The sequence below is a fragment of the Anomaloglossus baeobatrachus genome, chromosome 11 (genome assembly GCF_048569485.1).
Source record: "Anomaloglossus baeobatrachus isolate aAnoBae1 chromosome 11, aAnoBae1.hap1, whole genome shotgun sequence".
Classification (NCBI taxonomy): domain Eukaryota; kingdom Metazoa; phylum Chordata; class Amphibia; order Anura; family Aromobatidae; genus Anomaloglossus; species Anomaloglossus baeobatrachus.
Genome location: NC_134363.1, coordinates 9,518,058 through 9,530,230, shown reverse-complemented (window position 1 = coordinate 9,530,230; position 12,173 = coordinate 9,518,058). Strand labels below are relative to the sequence as shown.

Here is a 12,173-nt window from a genome sequence, read left to right as displayed (position 1 = left end):
ATGTAAGCACTATGTGGTGGCATTATTAAGGCATAGCATTGTAGTATTATGTAAGCACTGTGTGGTGGTATTATTAAGGCACAGTATTTTACTATTATGTAAGCACTGTGTGGTGGTATTATTAAGGCACAGTATTGTACTATTATGTAAGCATTGTGTGGTGGTATTATTAAGGCATAGAATTGTACTATTATATGAGCACTGTGTGATGGTATTACTAAGGCATAGCATTGTACTATTAAGTAAGCACTGTGTGGTGGTATTATTAAGGCATAGTATTGTAGTATTATGTAAGCACTATGTGGTGGTATTATTAAGGCACAGTATTGTACTATTATGTAAGCACTATGTGGTGGTGGTATTATTAAGGCATAGTATTGTAGTATTAAAAAAGCACTATGTGGTGGTATTATTAAGGCACAGCATTGTACTATTAAGTAAGCACTGTGTGGTGGTATTATTAAGGCACAGCATTGTACTATTAAGTAAGCACTATGTGGTGGTATTATTAAGGCACAGTATTGTACTATTATATAAGCACTGTGTGGTGGTATTATTAAGGCATAGTATTGTAGTATTATGTAAGCACTATGTGGTGGTATTATTAAGGCACAGTACTGAAACATTATGTAAGCCCTGTGTAATGGTATTACTAAGGCACAGCATTGTACTATTAAGTAAGCACTATGTGGTGGTATTATTACGGCACAGTATTGTAGTATTATTTAAGCACTGTGTGATAGTATTATTAAGGCACGGTATTGTAGTAATATATAAGCATGTATGTATTATGTAAGCACTAAGTGGTGGTATTACTAAGGCATAGTATTGTACTATTACATAAGCACTATGTGGCTGTATTATTAAGGCACAGTATTGTACTAATATGTAAACACTGTGTGGTGGTATTATTAAGGCATAGTATTGTAGTATTATGTAAGCACTGTGTGGTGGTATTATTAAGGCATAGTATTGTAGTATTATGTAAGCACTGTGTGGGGGTATTATGTAGGCATCTAGTAGCTGTATTATTAAGGCACAGTATTGTAGTATTATGTAATCCCTGTGTTTCGCAGTTTCTCGCCCCACTGACGGGGTGGATATCTACTTTGAGTCTCCACGGGACGGATCTGAACACGCCAACTTCCTACGAGCAAAGATGGAGCTGGAGGAGAGACGCATGAAGCAGATCAATGAGGTGAGCGAAAGTCAACGCAGATCTGCCTGGTGCAGTGATCCGGAGCGGCCGATCGATGCCCTGCAATCAAAGGGCGTGAATGTTACTGATCATTGAGCTTTGGTCTTCCAGGTTATGAAGGAGTGGGCGGAAGCCGATAATCAAGCCAAGAACCTACCCAAGTCAGACCGCCAGGCCCTGAACGAGGTACGTGGACTGGGGTGATGGGAGTACCACCATCTGTGGGTGTCAGGTATATGTGGACTGGGGTGATGGGAGTACCACCATCTGTGGGTGTCAGGTATATGGGGACTGGGATGATGGGAGTACCACCATCTGTGGGTGTCAGGTATATGTGGACTGGGATGATGGGAGTACCACCATCTGTGGGTGTCAGGTATATGGGGACTGGGATGATGGGAGTACCACCATCTGTGGGTGTCAGGTATATGTGGACTGGGATGATGGGAGTACCATCATATGTGGGTGTCAGATATATGTGGACCGGGATGATGGGAGTACCACCATCTGTGGGTGTCAGGTATATGGGGACTGGGATGATGGGAGTACCACCATCTGTGGGTGTCAGGTATATGTGGACTGGGATGATGGGAGTACCACCATCTGTGGGTGTCAGGTATATGTGGACTGGGGTGATGGGAGTACCACCATCTGTGGGTGTCAGGTATATGGGGACTGGGATGATGGGAGTACCACCATCTGTGGGTGTCAGGTATATGTGGACTGGGATGATGGGAGTACCACCATCTGTGGGTGTCAGGTATATGGGGACTGGGATGATGGGAGTACCACCATCTGTGGGTGTCAGGTATATGTGGACTGGGATGATGGGAGTACCATCATATGTGGGTGTCAGATATATGTGGACCGGGATGATGGGAGTACCACCATCTGTGGGTGTCAGGTATATGGGGACTGGGATGATGGGAGTACCACCATCTGTGGGTGTCAGGTATATGTGGACTGGGATGATGGGAGTACCACCATCTGTGGGTGTCAGGTATATGGGGACTGGGATGATGGGAGTACCACCATATGTGGGTGTCAGGTATATGTGGACTGGGATGATGGGAGTACCACCATCTGTGGGTGTCAGATATATGTGGACCGGGATGATGGGAGTACCACCATCTGTGGGTGTCAGGTATATGTGGACCGGGATGATGGGAGTACCACCATCTGTGGGTGTCAGGTATATGGGGACTGGGATGATGGGAGTACCACCATATGTGGGTGTCAGGTATATGGGGACTGGGATGATGGGCGTACCACCATCTGTGGGTGTCAGATATATGTGGACCGGGATGATGGGAGTACCACCATCTGTGGGTGTCAGGTATATGTGGACCGGGATGATGGGAGTACCACCATCTGTGGGTGTCAGGTATATGTGGACTGGGATGATGGGACTACCACCTTCTGTGGGTGTCAGGTATATGTGGACTGGGATGATGGGAGTACCACCATCTGTGGGTGTCAGGTATATGTGGACTGGGATGATGGGAGTACCACCATCTGTGGGTGTCAGGTATATGTGGACTGGGATGATGGGAGTACCACCATCTGTGGGTGTCAGGTATATGGGGACTGGGATGATGGGAGTACCACCATCTGTGGGTGTCAGGTATATGTGGACTGGGATGATGGGAGTACCACCATATGTGGGTGTCAGGTATATGTGGACCGGGATGATGGGACTACCACCATCTGTGGGTGTCAGGTATATGTGGACCGGGATGATGGGACTACCACCATCTGTGGGTGTCAGGTATATGTGGACTGGGGTGATGGGAGTACCACCATCTGTGGGTATATGGCGGTATGGGGGTTAAACACAAGCTGAGCTCTGGACGGAGATACCAGGTAAGCAGAATGTGGCCGGCTAATGCCATAAATATTTAATTGCCCCCCCCCCCTCCCCCCACCGAGCAGAAAATATGGATGGTTCCGGAGCGCGGAGGATTTTCCCAGGATGATCTCCGCAGGTTTTGGAGCCATTAGCGGTGAAAACCGATCCAAGAGACAGATGTAAAAGTCATTTATTTTGCAAATCCCTAATGTCCGGGAAGAGCGATCGCTTTTAGTCCCACTTAAGTCTGTATCTGGGGGTCGTGTTACCGCTGAGCATGAAAGATAACATGGCGGGGGGCGAGGGGCGATATCAGGAAAGCCGATCTGATGCGCTCGCCCCGCGCTATAAAAACAAAGTATGGGACAAGACGGCGCGAGCTTGTGTAATGGCGGATCTGATTACACGGCGCAGAGGACGTCGCCCCATCTCCCGGGATAAGCCCTTCAGCCGCGGCTGTGCAATGGTGCAAACATGGAGGAGTCATGATGTGATCAGGATCCGCTCAGCCTGTGCTGTCATGTGCAGAGGAGCCGAAGATCCAGGGGCGCAACTAGCGCTCAATGGGCCCCAGTGCATAATATGGACCTGGGGCCCCCCATCCCCACAGGTGGGCCAGATGTATGGATATGTATGTATACATTTAGCTTTCTAAATCCTATAGAGACATACAAGTTGCCCTCCATCCCATTATGTAGTAATGTCCTCAGTCCTGTTCTAATGTCCCTCATCCAGGCCTTCTTCCTGGTAAATATGTCCCCATCCTGGTATACACTGTTCCCCCCCTGTTATATTCTGTTCCTCTCCTGGTATATACTGTCCCCATCCTGGTATATTCTGTCCCCTTCCTGGTATATATGTTCCTCTCCTAGGCCCAGCCTGGTATATACTGTCCCCCTCCTGGTATATACTGTGCACTCACCCTCCCCGGCTCCCACGTCGCGCAATGTCCTCCTCTATAGCTGGTCCGCGGTTCCTCTCCTGGGGCCCTTCTAGTGTATACTCTTCCCCACCTGGTATATACTGTCCTCCTCCTGGTATATACTGTCCCCCTCCTGGTAAATATGTTCCTCTCCTGGGCCCCTCCTGGTATATACTGTCCCCCTCCTGCTAAATATGTTCTTCTCCTGGGCCCCTCCTGGTATATATTGTCCCCCTCCTGGTAAATATGTTCCTCTCCTGGACCCCTCCTAGTATATACTGTCCCCCTCCTGCTAAATATGTTCTTCTCCTGGGCCCCTCCTGGTATATACTGTCCCCCTCCTGGTAAATATGTTCCTCTCCTGGACCCCTCCTAGTATATACTGTCCCCCTCCTGGTAAATATGTTCCTCTCCGGGGCCCCTCCTGGTATATATTGTCCCCCTCCTGGTAAATATGTTCCTCTTCTGGACCCCTCCTAGTATATACTGTCCCCCTCCTGTTGTATACTGTACCCCTTCTGGTAAAAATGGTCCTCTCCTGGGCCCCTCCTGGTAAATATGTTCTTCTCCTGGGCCCAACATGGTATATACTGTCCCTCTCCATGGCCCCTTCTGGTATATACATCCCCCTCCTGGTAAATATGTTCCTCTCCTGGGCCCCTCCTAGTATATACTGTCCCCCTCCTGGTATATTATGTCCCGCTCCTGTTGTATACTGCCCCCCTCCTGGTAAATATGTTCCTCTCCTGGGCCCCTCCTGGTATATACTGTCCCTCTCCTGGTAATTATGTTCCTCTCCTGGTATATACTGTCCCTCTCCTGGTAATTATGTTCCTCTCCGGGGCCCCTCCTGGTATATATTGTCCCCCTCCTGGTAAATATGTTCCTCTTCTGGACCCCTCCTAGTATATACTGTCCCCCTCCTGTTGTATACTGTCCCCCTTCTGGTAAATATGTTTCTCTCCGGGGCCCCTCCTGGTATATATTGTCCCCCTCCTGGTAAATATGTTCCTCTTCTGGACCCCTCCTAGTATATACTGTCCCCCTCCTGTTGTATACTGTCCCCCTTCTGGTAAATATGTTTCTCTCCGGGGCCCCTCCTGGTATATATTGTCCCCCTCCTGGTAACTATGTTCCTCTCCTGGGCCCCTCCTGGTATATACTGTCCCCCTCCTGGTAAATATGTTCTTCTCCTGGGCCCCTCCTAGTATATACTGTCCCCCTCCTGGTATATTCTGTCCCGCTCCTGTTGTATACTGCCCCCCTCCTGGTAAATATGTTCCTCTCCTGGGCCCCTCCTGGTATATACTGTCCCCCTCCTGGTAAATATGTTCTTCTCCTGGGCCCCTCCTAGTATATACTGTCCCCCTCCTGGTATATTCTGTCCCGCTCCTGTTGAATACTGCCCCCCTCCTGGTAAATATGTTCCTCTCCTGGGCCTCTCCTGGTATATACTGTCCCCCTCCTGGTAATTATGTTCCTCTCCTGGGCCCCTCCTGGTATATACTGTCCCCCCTCCTGGTATATACTGTGATCACCCTCCTCGGCTTTCACATCACGTAACGTCCTTCTCTATAGCTGGTCCGCAATGGCCAGCAGCTTTCATCGGCATCTGTGCTATGGCAATGTATGACGTTATTGTCATGCGCGGCCTCAGTCAGCTGGAAGCTGCGGACTTCTGTTGGTTGGCAGTATATAATGCGGTGCAGGGACCCGATGGGTCTGTGCACCGCGATGTATTTCAGCTGGATGTGCATTAGAGGCCGCACATCCAGCTGAAGCAGGGGTTGGAGCCTACGACCGTGATCGTTCCACCCCTCTGTGTATCTAAACCTTTCCTGTGTGATACTGTGTGCCGGGCTGTGTATCTAAGCCTCTGGTGTGTGATCGGGGTATTGTGTTTCCCGCGCTGGGCATCTATCCTGCGTCTCATCCAGAGGAGGCCGGTTGTCGGCCGTGTCCCTGACTATCGTTCTTCACTTTTCAGCACTTTCAGTCGATCTTACAGACCCTGGAGAGTCAGATTTCGGCTCAGCGGCAGCGTCTGGTGGAGACACATCTTGGTCGGGTGGTTGCAGCTCTCAATGATAACCGTAGGGCGGCGCTGGAGAACTATTTGGCGAGCGTACAGACCACACCCCTGGATGTAAGCCCCTCTCCCTCGGCCCCCTCAGATTCTTTATCGAGGTTCCCGGGTAATGTTGTTTGGTGTCTTCTTTCGAGCAGCCGGAGAAGGTTCTTCTGGCCCTAAAGAAATACATCCACGCCGAGCAGAAAGACCAGCGCCATACTGTGCGTCACTACCAGCACGTCAGCAGCGCAGAGCCGGACAGAGCCGAGACCATCCAGTTCCAGGTACAGGGGGGTCTCCTCCACTGCAGTCTCTGCTGGTTCTCTCTGATGTTCTCTGTCAGTCATTGTGCTTGGGTCTCTTCTTCAGGTTCTGACCCATCTCCGTGTAATTGAGGAGCGAGTGAACCAGTCCCTGTCTCTACTGTACCGCAACCCCCAGCTGACACCAGAGCTACGGGAGCAGATCGGTGAGAGCCCCCATACATGGCATGTGACCGACCATATAGCACATGGATTCCTTTCCAAATATACTGTACATCATAGCACCCCTATGTTTCCATACAACATCCATACAGTGCACATGCAGTACCCTCATACCACACAGATACAGTACCTATACCAAATTGGTACACATACAGTAACCTCATACCACACAGATACAGTATTCATTCCATGATAGTACACATACAATACCCTCATAGCACATAGATACAGTACCCATACCATGATAGTACCCATACAGTACCCATACCACGATGATACACATACAGTATCCTCATACCACACAGATACAGTACCCATACCACGATGATACACATACAGTACCCTCATACCACACAGATACAGTAACCATACCATGTTGGTACACATACAGTACCCTCATACCACACAGATATACTATCCATTCCATGATAGTACACATACAGTACCCTCATACCACACATATATACTATCCATTCCATGATAGTACACATACAGTACCCTCATACCACACATATATACTATCCATTCCATGATAGTACACATACAGTACCCTCATACTACACAGATACAGTACCCATACCACGATGATACACATACAGTACCCTCATATCACACAGATATACTATCCATTCCATGATAGTACACATACAGTACCTTCAAACCACACAGATATATTATCCATTCCATGATAGTACACATACAGTACCCTCATACCATACAGAAATACTATCCATTCCATGATAGTACACATACAGTACCCTCATACCACACAGATACAGTACCCATACCATAATGGTACACATACAGTACCCTCATACTACATAGATACAGTACACATTCCATGATAGTACACATACAGTACCCTCATACCACACGGATACAGTACCCATACCATGGTGGTACACATACAGTACCCTCATACCACAAAGATTCAGTATCCATTCCATGATAGTACACATACAATACCCTCATACTACATAGATACAGTACACATACCATGATGGTGCACATACAGTACCCTCATACTACACAGATACAGTACCCATACCATGATAATACCCATACATTACCATCATACCACACACACAGTACCCTAGGGATTGATTGACTGGTTTTCAGCCCATTGATGTAAATGGAAATCTTGTCATTCACTGAAAGCAGCAGAGTTCTTAAATATGGTTCGGAAAGTTTCATTTCTCCATGACATTTGGACATTTTGCAGAGAGTTGGCTACGCACAGAATGGGTGGGAGCCAGCGATCTCCTAAGCTCAACACAGAAGAAGCTGAACGAAGACACCGACTACCCCGAAATGAGGGTCCCAGCCCAAAACTCTGCAGAGACGTCTCAAGGAGAGGGTGAGGCGGCTGAGCCTTGTCTGGCGGTCTTCCCGGCCCCTTTCCCTTTTCTTGGCTGTCTCTTTACTTCTTCAGTTTGGTGTGGTCTCTTATGAATATTTTCTCTCTTTCTCTTCTCCGCTTGCTTTGTCTACTTGTTACTTTTTGCCTTTTGGGCGATGGCTCGTCAGACTCTCAGCAGATAGAACGGAAAGGTCAGTGCCTGGGTCATGCGCCTGTCTCTTTAAATCTCTCCTGCAGCCTTAGGGTGTCTTGCCCATTCTACTTTAGAAGACAAAACTCAGTAGCGTCGCCCATTTTTGGCATGCGAAGGCGCCAATCTTCCCTGTATAACGGGGTCTCCCCATGTTTCCCGCAGGCTCCGCCGTTTGGGACATGTACTCCGATTTCCCCCCCAGTGAGCGGACCATCACCTTCCCAGGACAGAAGGTGAGGTGGCCTCATCCTTTATATCTAGAGAGTCAGGGTGTATGGGGGGAGGGTCATTACTGACTGTTTCCTTCTCATATTTAGGATAACGGGTCAGTAAAGCAGGTGCCCTACCAGTCCGAAGACATCCAGCGTGATGAACTGGTGAGTAGAACATGAGCTCGCCCCCTGCTGGTGCTCCGGAGTATAACATCAGGCCATATTCTTAAAGGGAGTGCGTCACTCTAAACTGCGAGTGTAAACTAAGAACACAGCGCTTTTAGTGATTTAGTCACTGCCATTATTCTGCAGGACCTTAAGTTTGATTGAATATATTAATTAGGCTGCCCCGTGTACCTTGAGTGTGGGGAAGAAGCTCAATGCACCATTCCCCCACTGGTTTTACATCTCCCGCCCTAACTCATTAGTGATTGACAGTAATGACTTGTTCCACATTGTGTATTCAGTGATCTGGAAGGCAGAGACAGTAACAAACAGTCTCTGCCTTTTCTATGGGCAGTCTGGCTGTGCCTGACAACCAGCTCCCTGACCTCACAGCTGTACAATCTTAGTTTACTCTGCATTGACGTTTTTGAATGTCAGTGCAGAGTAAAGTGCGGACAACTCAGATGTATAAATTCTATGGGCAGTCCAGAATTGGTTAAGTAAAACTTCTTAAAAGGAGTTGTCCAGGATAGGTTATCAATTCATCCAGCACCAGTGACCCCAAATCACCTGTTTGTAATATTTGGGACACTGGTTTTGCATGTTCCTGCCTAACTCATTTTAGTGATCGATAGCACTGGCCTGTTCAACATTGTGTGTACAGTAATCTAGAAGGCAGAGACTGTAACAGTCTCTGCCTTCTCTATGGGGAGTCTGGCTGTGTCTGACACCAGCTCTCTGAACTCACAGCAGTACAATCTCAGTTTACTCTGCATTGACGTTTTGGAATGTCAGTGCAGAGTTAAGTGCGGACCACCCGGACGTATAAATTCTATCGGCAATCCAGAACTGGTTAAGTAAAACTTCTTAACACTAGAAGTCCCAGAGAGGGGTCATTTAACATATCTACAATTGGAACCCTATGGAGCTCGAAATTCCTGGGACTTCTAGTGTTAAAGGGAGTTGTCCAAGATAGGTCAATTAATCCAGCACCATTGGCCCCAATCACCTGTTTGTAGCATTTGGGCCACTGAAAAGGGCAAAGCAGGTGGTCCTGGGGGATGGACTAATACATCCAAAATGTTGTGTACTCAATATTTATACTATGGAGTTCCCCTTTAAGAGTGTCATAATCCTGAATGATGAATGAAAGGGTTCCGAAAACGTAATAACAGTATCCAGACGGAGGCTGATTGAAAACAGGCGCTTAAGACTTCCCGTCATCATAGAGGCACCATGTTCATTAGTTTACCAGTAATTCAGTAACTATTTCTCCTGCAGGAACCAGACACGCTGGTCACGTTTAATCGGGGAGCTCTGATCGGGCTGTTGGTGGTGGCGGTTGCCGTAGCGATGGTGATCATTATCAGCCTTCTTCTCATCAGACGTAAGCCCTACGGGACCATCAGCCACGGGATCATAGAGGTGAGACACTGACAGGTTATTCATGTGATATGGTGGCAACACTGCACCCGGTGGTCATTGGTGGTACTGCAGATTCTATTTCCTCCACAGCTTGGAGTTTAGAGTTTTACCACTTTTTTGGGAATGTGGGGCAGGGGATTGTAGATCAGCATTAAAATATGTAACATTTTACAGGTGGAAGCTTCCAGAGCCCCTGAAGACAAGCATCTGAGTAAGATGCAGAACCAAGGCTACGAAAACCCAACCTACAGATACCTCGAGGAGAACAACTGAGGCGGGGGGGGGGGTTATATTTTTTTGGGCAAAGGGGAGGGGGCTTTACTTCAGGGGAGGTAGAGTAAGGGTTGTGGGGGTAAGGGGGTAGGGTTCGGGGGACATGGGTGTACCGGGAAATATTTACTAAATAAGGAGCAGCCTGATAACCAGACCTTCCTCTCCGCCAGGATAGGAAATCGCGATCCGACGTGGCATCAGGATTTATCATTTTAGACCAACTACCCAAAAAAAAAAATTTATTTTATATATATATATATATATATAAGTCCAATAACACGCTGAGCACAACAGGTTAACGTTTTTCGTCTCTCGCCTCTGAAAATGCACTTAAATTATTTATGAGACTGAGAAGGGAAAAGAGACCATTCAGCATTAACCTCTCGTTGTGGGATATGCCTCAGCTAAAATGTCCCGCTTCCCTCCCCCGGCATTCAGTTGCATCGTGCCCCTCTTCTCCCCCCCAGCTATAAAGTCCATCAGTGAGACCAGCATTGCAGCAAATACTGGGTACCCGCGTGCGTCATCGGCGTTCAATCCTATAACCCCCACCACAATCATTCACTGCTGCTTTGTAATTTATTTATCCGCACGCCGAAATCTCAGCGACTTGACACTTCTGTCCCTGGTATTATTTATCTACTTCCTGAGCTTCCCCCCCCCTTATTTACTGGCCGTCCTGGGTTTGAGTTTTGTTTTTTTTCTAAAATCTGCATTTAAAGGGTAACTCTAGAAACCTGGTCATCATCGTTGGCTCCTACGTGATATTATGTAGATTTTTTTTCGTGGCTACCGTACAACTGTGGGCAAGATGAAAGGTGCCGCGGTGAAAAATGAATCTAGAAAACTGCATTTTCCTTACATTGTCCCAGCGCTCGTGTGATGAAGTTTCCCATTAACTAGTCGCAAAACAAAAAAAAAAAAAAAAAAGACCCATTGCTACTAATATCCAATGATATCTAGTTACCAGGATTTAATAATCGCTCACCACCCAACTCCTAGTTCAAAATGGCCACCTCTGCCATAAGCAAAGGCCGAAGCGAGAATGATTAATAATTTTATTACGCACCACCGGTGTGTAGAAACGCCAGCAGGCGGGCTGGAAGTATATGTGTTGTATATACATCTGTACATATGCGTTTTAGGTTTGTTTGGTTTTTTTTCGTATCGCCTTTCCCATGATACGACTACTTCACAATACTAGATTGTAGGTGTCAGCGCTGTAAAAGTAATCCAACAACCGGTTCTTAAGACGGTAGGGGGAATAGTCTGCGACCGATTCTTCGCCACCGGCAGTCAGTCTACCGGCCCACTAATGGGAAGGGAGAATCCAAAAACCATCTAAAATTTTTAATGGCGGATTAAAGAGATTTCCGTTAATTTGCCCTCTCCCTCCCAAATAGGACGTTTCGCCAACGTGATTGCTCCCCCAGTACTACAGTTACGTGACTAGGGCCGCCATTGACATTTTGCTTCCTAACACTGTCACTAACAGGTCACGTAATTTGCGGGGAGAGCAATGAACACTGTCAAATTTACAAATGCTCATAATGAAAGCGAAACTAAAAATTAAAAATACATGGCGAACGGTCGCCAAAGCAAGTGAGAGGGATATTTTGTCGTCAACGACGACGACTAAAAATGTGACGCTCAGCCATTGAACATCTTAAGAAGCGAAGCATGTGGTGTAGGAATTGGTTCTTGTAAATACAGTAATGGAGGTTTTCCAGAGAGAGAGTCGAGGCCTGTAAATTCTAAACCGTGCATGTTAATTACTGTACTCGTTAACATGTCAATACAGTGACCAGGAGCTGCGGGCCTAGTGTGTAAACCCAGACCAAAATCTACAGACATTGTCCATAGCAACCAATCAGATAACACGTTTTATCTTTAAAGTCTGCTGAGGAAAATGTAAGCTGAAATCGGATTGGATAGAGAAGCTCCATAGCAACCAGTCAGATATTCCTTTTCATCTTTAAAGCCTGCTATGGAAAATGTAAGTTGACATCTGATTGGATTG

The 12,173-nt window shown here is 47.2% G+C and overlaps 1 protein-coding gene across 2 annotated transcripts in view; it reads left to right on the top strand.

The window, feature by feature from the left end:
- The window catches only part of APLP1 (amyloid beta precursor like protein 1), a 46,595-nt gene extending 36,436 nt beyond the window's left edge, over positions 1-10,159 (top strand). Inside the window, exons 7-17 of one of the 2 annotated variants that reach the window (XM_075327920.1) lie at positions 1,077-1,198; positions 1,310-1,384; positions 5,957-6,115; positions 6,196-6,324; positions 6,410-6,509; positions 7,748-7,882; positions 8,053-8,076; positions 8,241-8,311; positions 8,396-8,455; positions 9,737-9,880; positions 10,055-10,159. In XM_075327920.1, coding sequence (XP_075184035.1) covers positions 1,077-1,198; positions 1,310-1,384; positions 5,957-6,115; positions 6,196-6,324; positions 6,410-6,509; positions 7,748-7,882; positions 8,053-8,076; positions 8,241-8,311; positions 8,396-8,455; positions 9,737-9,880; positions 10,055-10,153 — 1,118 coding nt within the window. In that variant the 3' untranslated portion in view covers positions 10,154-10,159. The remainder of the gene's footprint in view (positions 1-1,076; positions 1,199-1,309; positions 1,385-5,956; positions 6,116-6,195; positions 6,325-6,409; positions 6,510-7,747; positions 7,883-8,052; positions 8,077-8,240; positions 8,312-8,395; positions 8,456-9,736; positions 9,881-10,054) is intronic. The other variant, XM_075327921.1, reaches the window with a different exon arrangement.
- The last annotated feature ends 2,014 nt before the right edge of the window (positions 10,160-12,173 follow it).